The sequence below is a fragment of the Sceloporus occidentalis genome, unplaced genomic scaffold (assembly GCF_023333645.1).
Source record: "Sceloporus occidentalis isolate IW3139 unplaced genomic scaffold, rSceOcc1.0.p SCAF_68, whole genome shotgun sequence".
NCBI lineage: Eukaryota > Metazoa > Chordata > Lepidosauria > Squamata > Phrynosomatidae > Sceloporus > Sceloporus occidentalis.
In genome coordinates, this window is record NW_028317048.1 from 4,384,995 (window position 1) to 4,405,475 (window position 20,481).

A 20,481-nucleotide genomic window follows, 5' to 3' on the forward strand; every position below is an offset into this window, starting at 1 on the left:
AAATGTTGGCCCTGACTATCTCTCTTTTAAACTAAATAGCTCCCCAAAAAAATGCAAGCTGTAGCTAGTTTGAGTAAATTAATTGTATTATGCTAAAAACTCTGCCAGTATCATTTCTTTAACAAATGAGAACAAACATCTTAATGGGAAGTCAAATTCATTCACATAGCAAGGCTGCTTCCATGGCAAACACAAAGTGGGCTACTAATACATGACATCGCTCTTTTAGAATGATGCTGTACTCCTTACAAAACAGTGTTCCTCACATATTGGTGGCTAAGTGATATCCCTGGAAAGCTTTTATCACATACCGTCTGACTAATTTTGACACCAGAGCACTGCCCTCTTGGCTGTCCCTCTGTGGATGAGTCAAGACAGTGCGAATCATACAAGATGTTCACTCCTTTTGGGAGATTCAGATGTTCCAAATTCACTGTAGAAGATAAGTTCTGATAGACAGAGAGAAACATGAGTGTTAGGCTGATTTATAGAAAAACCCAGTTAACAGTGGTAGTCGTGGCTGGTGTTGGAGTCTTTGACATATCACCAGCATGGGGCACATTCATGGGCGTAGGAACCCCTAAAAATCTGGGGGGGACAGCATTTTCCCCCATCAGATCCCCACTTTATCCCCATCTCTCACACTAGGAGTCACACTCCTATCATACCCAGGCAGCCAGTACATGCTGGTACAGGGTGGCTGTAAGTGATGTGCAGACCCCATATTGCTGGCAGCATCAATACACAAGGGGGGCAGCTAGCTAGGTTTCAGCATGTACTGGCTGACTTGGCATGATAGGAGTGTGATTGCTTACAGCAATCACAGTCCCATAATGCCTAGGTTCCAGCACTTACACATCCATGCTATCACACACACACATTCATTCATATACTCATTCATTCACAGATTCATTCCCTCAATCACACATACTCATTTAAACACCCTCCCCACCCCCTTACCTGCACTGCAGCTCCTCGATGCCGCTCACAGACTTCAGCAGGGGGCTCGGCCTCCCTCTGCGTTCTCTGGTACTGCACAGAGGAAGCAGTATGTGATGGGATGTCACGTGAACTCTGCTGGGTTCCGCTTCCTCTGTGCAGTACAGAAGACCCTCCCACAGGTAAGTAGCAGGGCTCGAGGTGCGGACCGAGTAAGATCGGTTGCCCTGGCTGCCGATCTTACGCAGGCCGCACCTCAAGGTCTCGCGGGCCGCATTTGTGGCGTTTTTATTGGGGGGGTTCCTACGGCCCTTGGGGGGATTTCTTCATTATCGCCCCCCCCCACATGAGTTACTGGGGGGGAATCTGTCCCATGCCCATGTTTGCAATACATGTTGCAAAACGTGTCTGTTTCTTATTTCAGTCTAGGGTTAGCTACAAGCTCCTTTTATTTGCTTAAAAACAATGGGTGCCTCTGATCAATTAACAGCTTTTCCAGTACCATGTTAGATTGTTTATATGTTTTATGTGATGCAGTGGTATACTTAGGGGTGGTGTCATAACAAGTATTGTTGTCAATGTTTTTGCCAGTTGCCTATATCACATGTGTCTTTTAAAATGTTAATGAGGGCACCATCTCCAGTGATTTCACAAGCAATTCAAAATGCCTGTTGAATGCACAATCTCAATTCAGTCATTCCTGGGGCAATCTGTGTTGTGCTGGGTCATGTTGGGCCTTCTGGCTGCAGGTTAGCCTTGGAAAGTTTTGCATTGGTTGTTGGGCTGTCACTCATTTATTGTATGTTACTGGCTCTCATTAAAAATCTGTTAAAGTAGATGAACCTTTGTGATATATTTTTATATTTGGTTTAACACCACATTTGGCAACCACAAATATCAGACTTCTACAACAGATATTTGTGAGACCAGTGGCTAAATTGCATTTATAGTGCACATCGCAACTGCAGTGCAGCATTATCACAAGACAGGGGTGGAATTACTGACTTGAATATATATTGTGCATTATTTTGTTGTTTAAAGAAATTTTGTAAAAGAGGACACAGCATAGTTTGCTTTAGTACCAATAATACCTGTGTTAATAATTAAGTCAACACAGGTGGAGGTCCACCCCCAAAATTGATCACAAATAGCTGGTCTGACCCTTAACAACTCCACACGCGTGTGTGGAGTGTGTGAGCATTGGATGTGCATGTATAAGTGTGTGAGCATTGGATGTGCATGGGTTTATTTTGTATGTTTTCACATGCATAAACTACTTGTTCTGTAGGCATCAATTTAATTATTCTGTCATTCTTTGCTTTAGAATGTAAGAAAAGCTTAAAGGGTTGAGCATAAGCTTCCATGTACTCCTTTATTGGTTTATTATTTGTGGTTCCTTTAACAGTTTGACATGCAAGCCTTAGTTAAAGATATTGAACCACAAGTGATATTATTAAATTCTTTCTACCATAGTTAATTGTTTTTGTAAGTAGATGCTTGGAGTGCTTGTTTCCAAGAGACCTAATTCTTGTAGGCTACTATAATTCACCAAATAAAGATTATTTGTTGAGTGTGTCTTTGTTGTTAGGCTTTTTTTCCAGCCGTGAATGTGATCAATGATCATAGAAGCATTTTAAAAGTAAGTGGTATTAAAACTAGGGCCGGCCCAAGGGAAAATGCCGCCCCCCCCATTATCTACCCTTCCTTTCCCTCCCTCCCTATTATCTACCCTTACCACCCCCCTTGTACTTACCTTTCAGCAGTCCTGCGGCGAGTCTCCCTGTTCGGTCTCGGTGCTGGCTTGTAATGCTGAGCCGGAAATGAGGTAATCTTCCGGCACTCAGCATTACATGCCGGCACCGATACCGAACAGAGAGACTCGCCGCAGAGGAGAGAGAGAGGGGAGCCGATCGGGTACTGACAGCTTGGTAAGCGAAAACCACTCGGCGCCCCTTTCTCTCTCTTTCGCTTAAAAAAAACCCAAAAAACCTTGAGCGGTTGCCCCACTCGGCTCCATTGTCGGGCCGGCCCTGATTAAAACAATTTTTCACCTTAGATTTAAGGCACTACAAATGTACATGTTTACTTTATGATCTGCTGTGACAATAAACAATACATAAGAGTAAAAGCTTTCAATTTTTTTTTTTTCGGGGGAGGTTGATAAAAATGTCTGGCTTTGTTTTTATTAATAAGCTATACGTTCAACGTTGCTAATGCCTTGTGCTAGTTGTGTCTCAGGAGTAATTGGGTGCATTTAGTCCCACTTTGTCATGCCATGCAGAGGCATTCCTTGCTGAAATTAATTTTTCTCTGTATGAAGCTATTACAGTATATATTACTTGGGGGGCTGTTATACTACATTGAAGTAAGGTGATCAGGTTTTTAAATTGAAATCCGGGACATTTTTTTACATTGGCCAATGGTAAAAAAAACAAAAAAAACATTTTATAAGCATATTCTCTTCTAACTATGTAGTGTATTTGGTATGCGTTTATGAAGTGATTGTATAATATATACACTATTTCTCACATTTTGTCCAGAACTGCTTCTTAGAATCTTTTGGGCAGGGCCAGACTAAAAGCATCATAGGCCTGGTGCTGAGCATTTTGGTGGCCTTTTTATGAATATAAATAAAATAGAATCTTAGCTCTTCGGCATCCATGTGTACTGGATAAAGATGACATCAGTGCTCGGAAGATAATATAGGATAGAATGTGATGGAATTGGGAGGACATCCGTACAATAAAAAAAATAAAAAAAGTAATCCTACATGGGATACCTGAAGTCACAATTTAGTGCCACTAATCCTTTATAACAAGATATGGATATTGAAAAAGTGTAAATAACATAAAACCTTTACTTTTACTCACTGATTTCTAGGCCAAGAAAATGTTGTCCTCTGAAGTGACTACAAATTCAAGAGGGTGTTTTATCTCTGGATAAGTAAAAATTACATAGTTACATTTATTCCTACAATAAGCAAAGTGCCAGGAAACAGATGACCAAACACACACACCAGGACAGGCTCTGCAACACCGACACCCAAACACACACACCAGGACAGACTCTGCCACACCGACACCCAAACACACACACACCAAAATGAAAATTCTGGACAGAAACTGAAAAATTCAGGATTCACTTGGCCGAAACCGTAAATGACCCACACAAAAAAAAATAATAATAAAAATAAATAACCACACTTTTATTAAAAGTAACAATATTAATATATATATATAATAAACAGCAATCACACTCCTGTCATGCACAAGCAGCCAATACATGCTGAAATCTCTCTAGCTGCATCACTTACAGTCTCCCTGTGCCACCCCCCCCACTTACAAATCCATGCTATCACACACATATTCATTCATTTACTCATTCAGTCACAGATATTCATTCCCTCAATCATGCTTTGCTGTAGAATTATTTTTTAATTGAGCAATTCAGTACAGAAACTATTAAGGAATAGAAAGGCTGGCTGCACTGCCTATAAGAAAAACTGGTAATAAATAAATACAAGCCTGTATTTTGCATTTTTCACCCGTTCAGTTTTAACTAGACTTGCGCATTCGTCTTCGGGCGAACATGAAAACGAGCACGAAGAGGCCGTTTTTTTGTTCGTTCCGAAGACACGCCGAAGAGAATACAGTGCCGGCAAAACGTAGGAGAAGACGAAGACTCCCAACCACGAAGAATCGAAGATTCTTCGTGATCATCTTCGTTTTTGCCGCGCAGCCGCCAAAATTTCAAACAGGAGTGAGCTGATCTCGTCTGTCCAATCAGCTCACTCTTGTGACGTCACGCTAAGGGTCTCGTCCAATGCCTGTGCTGCTGTTTTTTGAATTCTGAAGGCGCCTTTATAAGACCAGAGCTTGCCTGAGAGATCCATTCATTTTTCGCTGTGACTGCTTTGGCAACACTCCTGTGCTGCATCCGAGCGTTACAGAGAGATTGTTCTGTTCTGTGTGAGACTGGTAAGCCTTAGCCTGCCATTTCTCACAGTGTACTTCATCCTCACTTCAGTGCTACTTAATATAATTAATAATAATAATTTGATTAATTTAATTTTTTTTTATTTAATTTGTCATCAACTGTAGTGTAAGTGCTGTTGAGTTGACAGTGCATCCAGTGTCTCAGTGGCACTGGGGTGCCCTTGCCCTGGGCTGGCACTAGTGCCTACTGCCTGTCCTGCTTAAATAAATTAAATAGAATTTATAAATAATAATTTAATAGAGTCTATAATTTAATAGTTCATTATAATATTATATATATATATATTTGTCAGTCATATATATATATATACTATAGTATACTAGTGTAGAGTGTACTGTAGACATTCATCTACTAGTGTCTAATTTAAAATCAGTAATATTAATTAATATAATTAATAATTGAATTCATTATAAAATTATATATATATTTGTCAGTTATAGTTAGTAATAGTATACTAGTGTAGAGTGTACTGTAGACATTCAAGACATCTACTAGTGTCTAATCTAAAATCAGTAATATCAATAATTCTATAATTCTTTCTTATCTTAATAGTTAATTAAATTAGCTATAAATAAAAGTAATAATATTAATTAATTACTACTAGTGTATAGTTCAGCTAATCTTATTAGTACTGGTGCTGCAGCTCTATAGTTTGTGCTTTGTTTTAGCAACAGCAAGAGACCAAGTCAATTTTTCTTAATTAATAATCTTTCATTTTATTTCATTTGTTTTGCTCACCTCAGTCCATCAGTGAAGTGAACTTGTTGGGCTAGTGAGTGCAGCCGCATAAGTGCTGTGTTTTTTTTTGATCAGCAAGCAGTGACGTTAACTGTTTTGCAAAGATTTTCTCATTTATTTTACATTTTATTTCAATTTTATTAAAAGTACCCTTAGTGTTTTGCTCACCTCAGTCCATCAGTGAAGTGAACTTGTTGGGCTAGTGAGTGCAGCCGCATAAGTGCTGTGTGTTTTTGTTCAGCAAGCAGTGAAGCTAACTGTTTTGCTGTGACATTTTATTTTATTTCTAATTCTTTTCAAGAAAAATTGACTGTGACGAGCTGTACTAAGCAAAGCTTCAAGCTACTAGCTGTAGTACTAAAATAATTCTAATCTTCTTTAATCTTAATCTATAATATATTATAAATAATATATAACAATATAAATTCTAATTCATAATCTATAATATAAGTAATTCTAATTCTAAATTCTAATTCATAATCTATATTCTTCTATCTATAATACATAATATATAAGTAAATTATTTCTAATCTATTAATATTATATAATTTAATATTAATTAATAAATCATACCGAATCTGATTTAACCTCACTTTAGCTTAGTGGGTTTGAGAGCGTCTGCCTAGAGGTAGACTTATAGTAAGGAAATATAGCTTTAGGCTAGCATAGTAGTAGGCTAAGCTCTTAGGCCCGTGTAAATTCAAATTAAAAATAAAATACTGCTAGTTATTAAATAGTTAATAATTTAAATAACTTTAGCACTTTGCCAGATTGCACACAACAGCACAGTGCAGTAGTGCATAGTTTTACTTTTTAAGCAGTAGCACTGAAGAGAACTTCCTCTAATTTTTTTGTCTTTAATTCATTTTTCCTTTTTTTTTATTTTTTTTTTATTTTTTATTTTTTTATAGTTTTTTAAACACTACACTACACTACACACACAACACAAAATTTGAAATGGATCCTCCTTTTGGGACTAAGGAGGGACAAGCTCCATCTACCACCACCACCACCACCAGCACCACCACCACCAGTTCTAAGATGCAGCCTTTGCGTCAGTCTAGTCGGCCAAGTAGGCCAAGCTCTCGCTTATCATTTGGGGAAGCATTGCTTGAAGGATCATCAAGTAAAGGAAAGGCACCAAAAGCAGGCAGTAGTAGTGCGGCTAGGCCCACAAGCTCTATGGTTTTTTACGGAAAGCCTAAAGCACCAGAAGCACGTTCAAAGTTAAAGGGTAGCACAAGTAGTACCAGCCCAGTGACTAAAAAGAAGTGCCTTTTGCCCCAAGTAGCATCTTCCCCATCCACAAGCAGCATGCAAGGTACCAAGCAGAGCCAAATTAGCAGCAAGACTCAGAGGGGTCCCAAACAAAAGCGATCTCATTCCTTTGTAGGGAAAACCACCACCACCACCCCCACCGCCTCTACCACCACTAGTGCTGCACCTACTGTTCCCACTGGTACCGCCACGCCATGTCCTCCTAGTACCTCTAGCAAGCCACCAAGTCCTTACAACATTTTTGTAAAGACAGTTAGAGAGAGGGCTACACATAGTGGGACTCCACCTAGCGAGGTAGCAGAGGAGCCTGAGACTGAGAGGCCAAGTGCAGAGTCTATTCTTCCTGCTCGCACTACTACTAGTCACGAGTCTCACGACGATATCAGTCTTAGCTCCAGCCTAGCAGGAATTCCATTCGATCTGGCTAATGAAGAGCTAGACTATGAGCCAGAGGAAGTAGAGGAGATGAGTGGTCAGGAATCAGATTCCTCAGGGAGCAGTGTCCAAATGACTAGTGCACAATTTTCCCCTGAGCCTCCACCTTCTCCGCTACGATCATCACCATCACCACCACCACCAGCAGCAGCAGCAGCAGCAAAACCTAGCAAATCTAAAGCATTTAGCAGTCCCACTATGGCCAGTACTGTTACCACCAGTCCCACCACCACTAGTTCTGCCTCTGTTCATCCACCCCGAGCAGTAGGAGCAGCACCCAAGGCACACTCCAAGGCTATGCGCGCCCCAATTTGGGAGCACTTTGAAAATGTTGAAGAAGGGCGCTATGGAAAGTGCAAACATTGTGGGAAGCTAATAAGCAGAGGGAAAGTGTCTGGCCATTTTACCAGTGCTAGCATGAAGCATCACCTCAGCACTCAACACAACGCTGTGCTATTGGGGAAAGATGCAGAAGTAAAACTTAGTGCAGGCAGCATAGCTGGTGGCCGTGGAAAAACCCCAACAGCTTCTTCTTCTGAGCCAATAGCAGCAGCAGCAGCAGCAGCAGCAGCAGCAGCTAGTGCTGGCAGCCAGAGACCAAGGCAGGTTGGAGCACTGCATGTCCAGCCCACCCTGGAACAATTTGTGGCATTCCAATCCAAAAGGTCAATGCCCAAACAGCAGGCCAATAAAGTAACGCGACTGATTGGTCAGTTCATTGCTGTTGGAGGGGCATCCTTCTCTATGATCGAAGGGGAGCCTTTCAAACAATTGATGGCGGCTGTGGCTCCACAATATACAGTTCCGTCACGTTCCACTTTCAGCAGGAACATTGTCCCCTCATTGTATCTGTCCTGTGTTGCAGCAGTGAAAGAGGAGCTTTCCAAGGCTGCTGGTCAGTGTGTTCATTTCACTACAGATTTGTGGAGTGCACCTAGCGGCCAGCATGCCTTTCTTTCTTTGACAGCACACTGGTGGCAGCCCGGTGTGTCTAAGGAAGCTGCTGCAGCAGGCTACCGATCTTTCCTTCTCCATGCAGAAGTGATGGATGAAAAGCACACTTCTGCATGCAATGAGGAAAATGTTTAGCCTTTGGGTGGGAGCAGAGGCAGGCACCAATGTTGAAGTTGGTTTTGTGGTAACTGACGGAGGTGCCAATATGGTGAAAGCGCTGCGAGATGGTCATATTGTTGGTGTGCGCTGTGCAGCCCACATCATCCATCTTGTAGTGAAGGCAGCAATGTCAGAAGGAACTAATGTGGCAGCAGTAGTTCTGTCCCGCTGCAGAAAGATCGCTGGGCACTTTCACCATAGTGTTAAGGCTAGCCAACTTTTGAGGGAAGAGCAAGAGAGGTCAGGTCTTCCCGTACACTGCCTACGCCAGGATGTTAGACATGCTGGAGAGGATTTTGGAGCAGCAGAGGGCAATCCATAATCTTGCCTCAGAGCACAATATTGGGATTACCTCTCCATTGAATAGGGAGGATTGGACAGTGATCGCCCAGCTAGTGGCAGTCCTTAAACCATTCAGGGATGCCACAGAAAATTTAAGCTCAAACACTGCCAGTCTGGCCCAGGTAATCCCAGTGTTCTCCCATCTAGGCAGCAAGATGGATGTGTTCCTTGGAAACCGTGAGGCTGTTCAAGGTGGCACTCTACATCCTGACGTAGCAGCCATAGCCAGGAAGCTGAAGGATCTGCTAAAAGTACACCTTCGCAAACGAATGGAAGAGAGTCCCGAAATGATGCTAGCGTGCCTTTGCGATCCAAGAATTAAGGGAAAGCTAGCTTTGAAATGTAATGTTCTCAGTAGCTACCGGGAGCAATTGGTCAACAACTACTATCATGTCCGCCAACCACTGTTCAAAGTGAGCGCGTGTTTTCTATGACTGGAAACATACTGAGTCCACAGCGCTCACGCATGGCACCTCATCTGATGGAGCAGATTGCCTTTCTTAAATTCAATCTGCCCAAGTTGGGTTACCCAGCTCTTAGCTTGGAAAGTTAATTTTTTTTCTCTGTAATGTTTAAGGTAGTTTCTCCCCCTGGTTGCACGTGTTTGTGGTGTGGCAATGTCTGCTACCTCCGCCGGTGTAGCCAATTTACGCTAGGGCCTAGTGTCTGAGTTCTGGAAGTCCGCTCCCAAACGCCAAGGACTGACAGTCTTTGGATGCTTTGCCCTGGGGTGAAACAGGTGAGCGGGTCGTCAATTGCCCACTCATTCGCCTTTTCCAATGCTGCTGCTGCTGCTGCTGGTGCCAGCGTCTCTTCTCTGCCAGTTCGCTTCCTGGCTAGTGTCATGCCTTAAATGTCCCTAACGGAGAGGGTAGTTTCTCCCCCCTGGCTGCGTCTGTTTGCGGTGTGGCAACACCTGCTACCTCCGCCGGTGTAGCCAGCTTACGCTAGGGCCTTGTGTCTGAGTTCTGGAAGTCCGCTCCCAAACGCCAAGGACTGACAGTGTTTGGATGCTTTGCCCTGGGGTTAAACAGGTGAGTGGGTCGCCAATTGCCCACTCATTCGCCTTTCCCAATTCTGCTGCTGCTGCTGGTGGTGCCAGCGTCTCTTCTCTGCCAGTTCGCTTCCTGGCTAGTGTCATGCCTCAAATGTCCCTAATGGTAAGGGCAGTTTCTCCCCCCTGGTTGCACTTGCTGCGGAGTGGCAACGCCTGCTACCTCCGCCAGTGTAGCCAGCTTACGCTAGGGCCTTGTGTCTGAGTTCTGGAAGTCAGCTCCCAAACGCCAAGGACTGACAGTGTTTGGATGCTTTGCCCTGGGGTGAAACAGGTGAGTGGGTTGCCAATTGCCCACTCATTCGCCTTTCCCAATTCTGCTGCTGCTGCTGGTGGTGCCAGCGTCTCTTCAATGCCAGTTCGCTTCCTGGCTGGTGTCATGCCCAAAATGTCCCTAATGGTGAGGGCAGTTTCTCCCCCCTGGCTGCGTCTGTTTGCGGTGTGGCAACGCCTGCTACCTCCGCCGGAGTGGCCAGCTTACGCTATGGCCTAGTGTCTGAGCTCTGGAAGTCTGCTGCCAAACGTCTAAGACTGACAGTGTTTGGGTGCTTTGCCCTGGGGTGAAACAGGTGAGTGGGTCGCCAATTGCCCACTCATTCACCTTTCCCATTTTTCACTGCTGCTGCTGGTGGTGGTGGTGCCAGCATCTCTTCCGTGCCAGTTTGCTTCCTGGCTAGAGTCATGCCCAAAATGTCCCTAACGGTAAGGGCAGTTTCTCCCCCCTGGCTGCCTCTGTCTGCTTACGCTATGGCCTAGTGCCTGAGCTCTGGAAGTCTGCTGCCAAACGTCTAAGACTGACAGTGTTTGGGTGCTTTGCCCTGGGGTGAAACAGGTGAGTGGGTCGCCAATTGCCCACTCATTCGCCTTTCCCATTTTTCACTGCTGCTGCTGGTGGTGGTGGTGCCAGCATCTCTTCCGTGCCAGTTTGCTTCCTGGCTAGAGTCATGCCCAAAATGTCCCTAACGGTAAGGGCAGTTTCTCCCCCCTGGCTGCCTCTGTCTGCGGTGTGGCAACGCCTGCTACCTCCGCCGGAGTGGCCAGCTTACGCTAGGGCCTAGTGTCTGAGCTCTGGAAGTCTGCTGCCAAACGTCTAAGACTGACAGTGTTTGGGTGCTTTGCCCTGGGGTGAAACAGGTGAGTGGGTCGCCAATTGCCCACTCATTCGCCTTTCCTGCTGCTGCTGGTGGTGCCAGCGTCTCTTCAATGCCAGTTCGCTTCCTGGCTGGTGTCATGCCCAAAATGTCCCTAATGGTGAGGGCAGTTTCTCCCCCCTGGCTGCGTCTGTTTGCGATGTGGCAACGCCTGCTACCTCCGCCGGAGTGGCCAGCTTACGCTAGGGCCTAGTGTCTGAGCTCTGGAAGTCTGCTGCCAAACGTCTAAGACTGACAGTGTTTGGGTGCTTTGCCCTGGGGTGAAACAGGTGAGTGGGTCGCCAATTGCCCACTCATTCGCCTTTCCCAATTCTGCTGCTGCTGCTGGTGGTGCCAGCGTCTCTTCAATGCCAGTTCGCTTCCTGGCTGGTGTCATGCCCAAAATGTCCCTAATGGTGAGGGCAGTTTCTCCCCCCTGGCTGCGTCTGTTTGCGGTGTGGCAACGCCTGCTACCTCCGCCGGAGTGGCCAGCTTACGCTAGGGCCTAGTGTCTGAGCTCTGGAAGTCTGCTGCCAAACGTCTAAGACTGACAGTGTTTGGGTGCTTTGCCCTGGGGTGAAACAGGTGAGTGGGTCGCCAATTGCCCACTCATTCGCCTTTCCCATTTTTCACTGCTGCTGCTGGTGGTGGTGGTGCCAGCATCTCTTCCGTGCCAGTTTGCTTCCTGGCTAGAGTCATGCCCAAAATGTCCCTAACGGTAAGGGCAGTTTCTCCCCCCTGGCTGCCTCTGTCTGCGGTGTGGCAACGCCTGCTACCTCCGCCGGAGTGGCCAGCTTACGCTAGGGCCTAGTGTCTGAGTTCTGGAAGTCCGCTCCCAAACGCCAAGGACTGACAGTCTTTGGATGCTTTGCCCTGGGGTGAAACAGGTGAGCGGGTCGTCAATTGCCCACTCATTCGCCTTTTCCAATGCTGCTGCTGCTGCTGCTGGTGCCAGCGTCTCTTCTCTGCCAGTTCGCTTCCTGGCTAGTGTCATGCCTTAAATGTCCCTAACGGAGAGGGTAGTTTCTCCCCCCTGGCTGTGTCTGTTTGCGGTGTGGCAACACCTGCTACCTCCGCCGGTGTAGCCAGCTTACGCTAGGGCCTTGTGTCTGAGTTCTGGAAGTCCGCTCCCAAACGCCAAGGACTGACAGTGTTTGGATGCTTTGCCCTGGGGTTAAACAGGTGAGTGGGTCGCCAATTGCCCACTCATTCGCCTTTCCCAATTCTGCTGCTGCTGCTGGTGGTGCCAGCGTCTCTTCTCTGCCAGTTCGCTTCCTGGCTAGTGTCATGCCTCAAATGTCCCTAATGGTAAGGGCAGTTTCTCCCCCCTGGTTGCACTTGCTGCGGAGTGGCAACGCCTGCTACCTCCGCCAGTGTAGCCAGCTTACGCTAGGGCCTTGTGTCTGAGTTCTGGAAGTCAGCTCCCAAACGCCAAGGACTGACAGTGTTTGGATGCTTTGCCCTGGGGTGAAACAGGTGAGTGGGTTGCCAATTGCCCACTCATTCGCCTTTCCCAATTCTGCTGCTGCTGCTGGTGGTGCCAGCGTCTCTTCAATGCCAGTTCGCTTCCTGGCTGGTGTCATGCCCAAAATGTCCCTAATGGTGAGGGCAGTTTCTCCCCCCTGGCTGCGTCTGTTTGCGGTGTGGCAACGCCTGCTACCTCCGCCGGAGTGGCCAGCTTACGCTATGGCCTAGTGTCTGAGCTCTGGAAGTCTGCTGCCAAACGTCTAAGACTGACAGTGTTTGGGTGCTTTGCCCTGGGGTGAAACAGGTGAGTGGGTCGCCAATTGCCCACTCATTCACCTTTCCCATTTTTCACTGCTGCTGCTGGTGGTGGTGGTGCCAGCATCTCTTCCGTGCCAGTTTGCTTCCTGGCTAGAGTCATGCCCAAAATGTCCCTAACGGTAAGGGCAGTTTCTCCCCCCTGGCTGCCTCTGTCTGCTTACGCTATGGCCTAGTGCCTGAGCTCTGGAAGTCTGCTGCCAAACGTCTAAGACTGACAGTGTTTGGGTGCTTTGCCCTGGGGTGAAACAGGTGAGTGGGTCGCCAATTGCCCACTCATTCGCCTTTCCCATTTTTCACTGCTGCTGCTGGTGGTGGTGGTGCCAGCATCTCTTCCGTGCCAGTTTGCTTCCTGGCTAGAGTCATGCCCAAAATGTCCCTAACGGTAAGGGCAGTTTCTCCCCCCTGGCTGCCTCTGTCTGCGGTGTGGCAACGCCTGCTACCTCCGCCGGAGTGGCCAGCTTACGCTAGGGCCTAGTGTCTGAGCTCTGGAAGTCTGCTGCCAAACGTCTAAGACTGACAGTGTTTGGGTGCTTTGCCCTGGGGTGAAACAGGTGAGTGGGTCGCCAATTGCCCACTCATTCGCCTTTCCTGCTGCTGCTGGTGGTGCCAGCGTCTCTTCAATGCCAGTTCGCTTCCTGGCTGGTGTCATGCCCAAAATGTCCCTAATGGTGAGGGCAGTTTCTCCCCCCTGGCTGCGTCTGTTTGCGGTGTGGCAACGCCTGCTACCTCCGCCGGAGTGGCCAGCTTACGCTAGGGCCTAGTGTCTGAGCTCTGGAAGTCTGCTGCCAAACGTCTAAGACTGACAGTGTTTGGGTGCTTTGCCCTGGGGTGAAACAGGTGAGTGGGTCGCCAATTGCCCACTCATTCGCCTTTCCCAATTCTGCTGCTGCTGCTGGTGGTGCCAGCGTCTCTTCAATGCCAGTTCGCTTCCTGGCTGGTGTCATGCCCAAAATGTCCCTAATGGTGAGGGCAGTTTCTCCCCCCTGGCTGCGTCTGTTTGCGGTGTGGCAACGCCTGCTACCTCCGCCGGAGTGGCCAGCTTACGCTAGGGCCTAGTGTCTGAGCTCTGGAAGTCTGCTGCCAAACGTCTAAGACTGACAGTGTTTGGGTGCTTTGCCCTGGGGTGAAACAGGTGAGTGGGTCGCCAATTGCCCACTCATTCGCCTTTCCCATTTTTCACTGCTGCTGCTGGTGGTGGTGGTGCCAGCATCTCTTCCGTGCCAGTTTGCTTCCTGGCTAGAGTCATGCCCAAAATGTCCCTAACGGTAAGGGCAGTTTCTCCCCCCTGGCTGCCTCTGTCTGCGGTGTGGCAACGCCTGCTACCTCCGCCGGAGTGGCCAGCTTACGCTAGGGCCTAGTGTCTGAGCTCTGGAAGTCTGCTGCCAAACGTCTAAGACTGACAGTGTTTGGATGCTTTGCCCTGGGGTGAAACAGGTGAGTGGGTCGCCAATTGCCCACTCATTCGCCTTTCCCATTTTTCACTGCTGCTGCTGGTGGTGGTGGTGCCAGCATCTCTTCCGTGCCAGTTTGCTTCCTGGCTAGAGTCATGCCCAAAATGTCCCTAATGGTAAGGGCAGTTTCTCCCCCCTGGCTGCGTCTGTTTGCGGTGTGGCAACGCCTGCTACCTCCGCCGGAGTGGCCAGCTTACGCTAGGGCCTAGTGTCTGAGCTCTGGAAGTCTGCTGCCAAACGTCTAAGACTGACAGTGTTTGGGTGCTTTGCCCTGGGGTGAAACAGGTGAGTGGGTCGCCAATTGCCCACTCATTCGCCTTTCCCATTTTTCAATGCTGCTGCTGGTGGTGGTGGTTGTGGTGGTGCCAGCATCTCTTCTGTGCCAGTTCGCTTCCTGGCTAGAGTCATGCCCAAAATGTCCCTAATGGTAAGGGCAGTTTCTCCCCCCTGGCTGCGTCTGTTTGCGGTGTGGCAACGCCTGCTACCTCCGCCGGAGTGGCCAGCTTACGCTAGGGCCTTGTGTCTGAGCTCTGGAAGTCCGCTGCCAAACGTCTAGGACTGACAGTGTTTGGATGCTTTGCTCTGGGGTGAAACAGGTGAGTGGGTCGCCAATTGCCCACTCATTCGCCTTTCCCAATTCTGCTGCTGCTGCTGGTGGTGCCAGCGTCTCTTCAATGCCAGTTCGCTTCCTGGCTGGTGTCATGCCCAAAATGTCCCTAATGGTGAGGGCAGTTTCTCCCCCCTAGCTGCGTCTGTTTGCGGTGTGGCAACGCCTGCTACCTCCGCCGGAGTGGCCAGCTTACGCTAGGGCCTAGTGTCTGAGCTCTGGAAGTCTGCTGCCAAACGTCTAAGACTGACAGTGTTTGGGTGCTTTGCCCTGGGGTGAAACAGGTGAGTGGGTCGCCAATTGCCCACTCATTCGCCTTTCCCATTTTTCACTGCTGCTGCTGGTGGTGGTGGTGCCAGCATCTCTTCCGTGCCAGTTTGCTTCCTGGCTAGAGTCATGCCCAAAATGTCCCTAACGGTAAGGGCAGTTTCTCCCCCCTGGCTGCCTCTGTCTGCGGTGTGGCAACGCCTGCTACCTCCGCCGGAGTGGCCAGCTTACGCTAGGGCCTAGTGTCTGAGCTCTGGAAGTCTGCTGCCAAACGTCTAAGACTGACAGTGTTTGGATGCTTTGCCCTGGGGTGAAACAGGTGAGTGGGTCGCCAATTGCCCACTCATTCGCCTTTCCCATTTTTCACTGCTGCTGCTGGTGGTGGTGGTGCCAGCATCTCTTCCGTGCCAGTTTGCTTCCTGGCTAGAGTCATGCCCAAAATGTCCCTAATGGTAAGGGCAGTTTCTCCCCCCTGGCTGCGTCTGTTTGCGGTGTGGCAACGCCTGCTACCTCCGCCGGAGTGGCCAGCTTACGCTAGGGCCTAGTGTCTGAGCTCTGGAAGTCTGCTGCCAAACGTCTAAGACTGACAGTGTTTGGGTGCTTTGCCCTGGGGTGAAACAGGTGAGTGGGTCGCCAATTGCCCACTCATTCGCCTTTCCCATTTTTCAATGCTGCTGCTGGTGGTGGTGGTTGTGGTGGTGCCAGCATCTCTTCTGTGCCAGTTCGCTTCCTGGCTAGAGTCATGCCCAAAATGTCCCTAATGGTAAGGGCAGTTTCTCCCCCCTGGCTGCGTCTGTTTGCGGTGTGGCAACGCCTGCTACCTCCGCCGGAGTGGCCAGCTTACGCTAGGGCCTTGTGTCTGAGCTCTGGAAGTCCGCTGCCAAACGTCTAGGACTGACAGTGTTTGGATGCTTTGCTCTGGGGTGAAACAGGTGAGTGGGTCGCCAATTGCCCACTCATTCGCCTTTTCCATTTCCTTTTCCATTTCCATTTCATTATTTTCCTTCTGATACACAACCAACCAACCAAACATAACACACACAATAACACAAATAACACAGTGACATAATACATAACACATATAACACACAGTGACAACACACATAACACACATAACACATACACGTACAATGCACAAATCACAAGGACCTTTCCTCTTGTTATTTGTCCTGGCCTTCACTTCTACACTCACTAGCATTAACGCTATAACTCACACTTCATACTATAACATTTTTCCATCCACATACCTGCCAACAGACCCAACTTTTTCAGGGACAGTCCTGCTTTTTTCCAGTCCTGTCCCATCTAATTTAGCTATCTAGGTATGCAAATACACGTTGGTAGTTATAGCTCGGTAGGTAGCACTAGTATAAACATTAAATAAATATAATAAAGTACTAAATAATAAATCTAACTTTAAAATACATTTAAATAAACCCCTTAATTTTTTAAAACCCATTAAAATTAAAATTAAATTATTATTTAGACATAATACATCTTTAACCAAACCAGTGCACTGCTACTAATCTTAAACATAACCGTACATTAACCCTAAGCTATTTTTTAGTTCTTGTCCAACATTTTTCCATCCGCATACCTGCCAACACACCTAAGATTTTGGTGGACAGTCCTGCTTTTTTCCAGTCCTGTCCAGTAAAAGTTGGGTTGTTGCAAAGTATGCCATTGTGAATAGGTAGCAAATGTTAGGCATGTATTACAAGTGGTCCAAAATCAATTTAAAAATGTAAAATAATCCCTATTCTTTTATTAAACATCTATGGATGTGTGACTGTGTATGATAAACGGAGGCCAAGTTCCTTGGAGCATTTGTCTCTAGGTCATTTTGTGTACAGTACACCTCAGTACGTGTGTGCAACTCTATTGGTCGTTTCGGCAGGGGGCTGGCCTGCCATCAACGAATGAAGTGCGTTCTGCAATTCACTTGTTGATGCCAGACCAGCCCCCTGCCGAAACGACCAATAGAGTTGCACACACGTTCCTTCACGGCAGCTGCTGCTGCTCCGATGTGTTGTTAACCCCGTATTAACCCCTGCTAGGCAACCGGGAAGGAAAAGAAGATTAAACGAGCACGAAGAATGTCCGCGAATATTCGCCCGAAGAGAAGACAGGCACGGGCGAATATTCGCGGAATACGAAGGTTTTTTTCCCCCCGAAGACGAGCACGAAGACGAACACGAAGAGCCCCCTGGTGCCCAAGTCTAGTTTTAACCATTTCCTTGCTTGATTCTCTAAAAAGATAGCATTCCAAGACTTAAGTTACCAGTGTGCCTCGATACACTAACACAGCTTACATACGACAAGCAAGATATATATATATATATATATATATACACCGTATATTCCGGCGTATAAGACGACTGGGCGTATAAGACGACCCCCAACTTTTCCAGTTAAAATATAGAGTTTGGGCTATACTCGCCGTATAAGACTACCCCCCTACCCAGCATACAACAACCAGCCAATCACGGCAAGCGATGTACCTTACCGGTGATTGGCTGGTTGTTATACAGACATATACATACATACACTGCTCTTACACACACCTGACCATACACATACACTGACCATCTGACCATCTTACACAACATACATACACTGCACTCACACCCCTTTCTCCCCATCTCTTACCTTTCTCATCTTCTATCTTCTTTCTTCCATCCAGTTGTGGGAGCGTTAGGTCTGTCATTTCAGACTTCTGCTTTACTGCTCCCTCATCACTACACGCCAGCAATTGATGCCGAGCGCCGGGACATGACGTCATCCCCGCGCTAGGCATCAATAGCCGCCGCGTAGTGATTAGGGAGCAGGGAAGCCGAGGTCTGAAGTGCCAGACCTCGAGCTCCCTAATGTTGGGCTAGTTAGAGGGAGCATGGGCGTAGGAACCCCTAAAAATCTGGGGGGGACAGCATTTTCCCCCTTCAGATCCCCACTTTCTCACACTATCTACCCCCTCTCACACTTTCCTACTATCTACCCCCCCTACCCTCCCTTCTCACACTATCTAGCCTCTCCCTACCCCCCTTCTGACTAGCTACCCTCTCCCTACCCTCCCTTCTCCCTAGCTACCCTCTCCCTATCACCCCCTTCACACTAGCTACCCTTTCCCTACCACCCCCTTCACACTAGCTACCCTCTCCCTACCCCCCCTTCTCACTAGCTACCCTCTCCCTACCCCCCCTTCTCACTAGCCCCCCCTCTCTTTACCCCCCTTCTCACTGTCTACCCAAGGGGTGTCCAAGTTTTTTCTGCAGTGGGCCACTTCATCAGAATTGTATACGTGCACGGGCCGCACTCATTTTTCACTGTGAGAAAATATGGCCTTTAATAAAATATGCAGATTAAAATAAAGTAAACACTGTGTATACAGCCCCAGAGTGGCATATAGGGGTATAAGACATTTACGTATACACTGCCCATACAGACGTACACGTATGCACTGCCTATACAGACGTACACATATACACTGCCCATACAGACGTACACATATACACTGCCCATACAGATGTACACATATACACTGCCCATACAGACGTACACATATACACTGCCCATACACGCTTATGCACATACATGCACATATACACAGCTGCCCTATACACAAACACATATGCCTGCCCAAGTACCCATACACATGCCTCACCATATGTATATGCACACACAAATCTACCATCAGACCCCCCACCTTCGTTCTCCACATCAGACCCCCCCCAAACCTTTGTTCTCCACATCAGACCCCCCAAACCTTTGTTCTCCACATCAGACCCCCCTCCACAACCTTTGTTCTCCACATCAGACCCCCCACCAGTTTTCCACATCATACCCCCCACCCACCTTCGTTTTCCACATCATACCCCCCCACCTACCCACCTTCGTTTTCCACATCATACCCAAGACACCCACCCACCCACGTACCCACCTACCCACCTTCGTTTTCCACACCATACCCACCCACCTTCGTTTTCCACATCATAACCCCCCACCCACCTTCGTTTTTCACATCATACCCCCCCACCCACCTACCTACCTACCTACCCACCTGACCCACCTTCGTTTTTCACATCATACCCCCCCACCCTCGTTTTCCACATCATACCCCCCCACCTTCGTTTTCCACATCTCTTACCTTTCTCTTCCTCCTTTCTGCTTTCTCTTCCTCCTTTATGCTTTCGCTTCCTCCTTTCTGATTTCTCTTCCTCCTTTCTGATTTCTCTTCCAACTTTCCTGTTTGCCGCTCGCAGTCTGTGCAGTGCGGCTGCGCACAGCTGTTTATGCTGAGCGCCGGGGCTGGATATAAACGTCATATCCCGTCGCCCCGGCGCTCAGTTACAGACAGCACGCTGGTGAGTGTGACCTTAATGCAGCTGCAGCCTGCAGGACTGGTTGGGGAGATCACGGATTTCCCTAACCAGTCCTGCAGGCTGCAGCTGCTGATCGGGCAGCTGTGAGTGCACTCGACTCACGTACAGCCCTGGGGGGGATTTCTATATTATTGGTCCCCCCCTTATGATTTCCTGGGGGGGATCCGTCCCCCCCGCCCCCCCGGTTCCTACGCCCGTGGGCACATTACAACTCCTTGAGACCCAAATTGCTCATATATTATACATACGTTGGAGATTTTCAGATATACTGGAATGGACGAATGCTTCTTATGTGAGGCATGGGGGGCGCAGGTCAGGGAGATCTGCACTCATGGCAGGGCCAATCCTTTTTGTAAAAGGATGGAGAGTGGGGCTTAACTGACAAGGAGTGGGTGATAAGTATGTGCTGGTATGGGGGCCACAGTCAACACGTCCAACTCTACAACATTTGTTGTGGCTTCTTAGACTACCCCCCTCCCCATTTGACACAGGGGGCAATACATGTATATTTACAATACTGTTTGCATCTGATAATCATACTCTTTTCAGTAAATTGTCCAACTACATCATTTACAACGTTAACTCACATTATAGGCCTGAGAGATCAGATTCACCACATTGCTGGAGTCTTCCGTCAATTCTCCAACCACAGACTTTGGAATTAATTCACTCAGCTCCTGACAATTCGAGAAATCACATTAGTGAAACATATTGCACAATTAATACAGCATGCATCGCTGCCACCAGAGCACCTAAAATACTCATAGTGGTAGTAATGCCAAGACAATACAATTTTATTCCCTAAACGTATACATTTAGCACTTTTTCAAGCATCATGTACAAGTACTTTTATAAGGCTCATGACAGCAGCATTTTAGATTTTGTCATATTATTATAATAAAGCCTTTTTTATATCTTATGTTTTATATATCGTATTTAAGTTTTTAAAATACATGTTAACACAGCA

General features: G+C 47.5%; 1 protein-coding gene across 1 annotated transcript in view; it reads right to left on the reverse strand.

The window, feature by feature from the left end:
* The window catches only part of LOC149286564 (integrin beta-7-like), a 34,141-nt gene that overhangs the window by 7,312 nt on the left and 6,348 nt on the right, over nucleotides 1-20,481 (reverse strand). The window contains exons 7-8 of the mRNA XM_089493967.1: nucleotides 20,102-20,191; nucleotides 312-449 (exon numbers count right to left, since the gene is read on the reverse strand). Of these exons, the coding sequence (XP_089350093.1) occupies nucleotides 312-449; nucleotides 20,102-20,191 (228 nt within the window). The remainder of the gene's footprint in view (nucleotides 1-311; nucleotides 450-20,101; nucleotides 20,192-20,481) is intronic.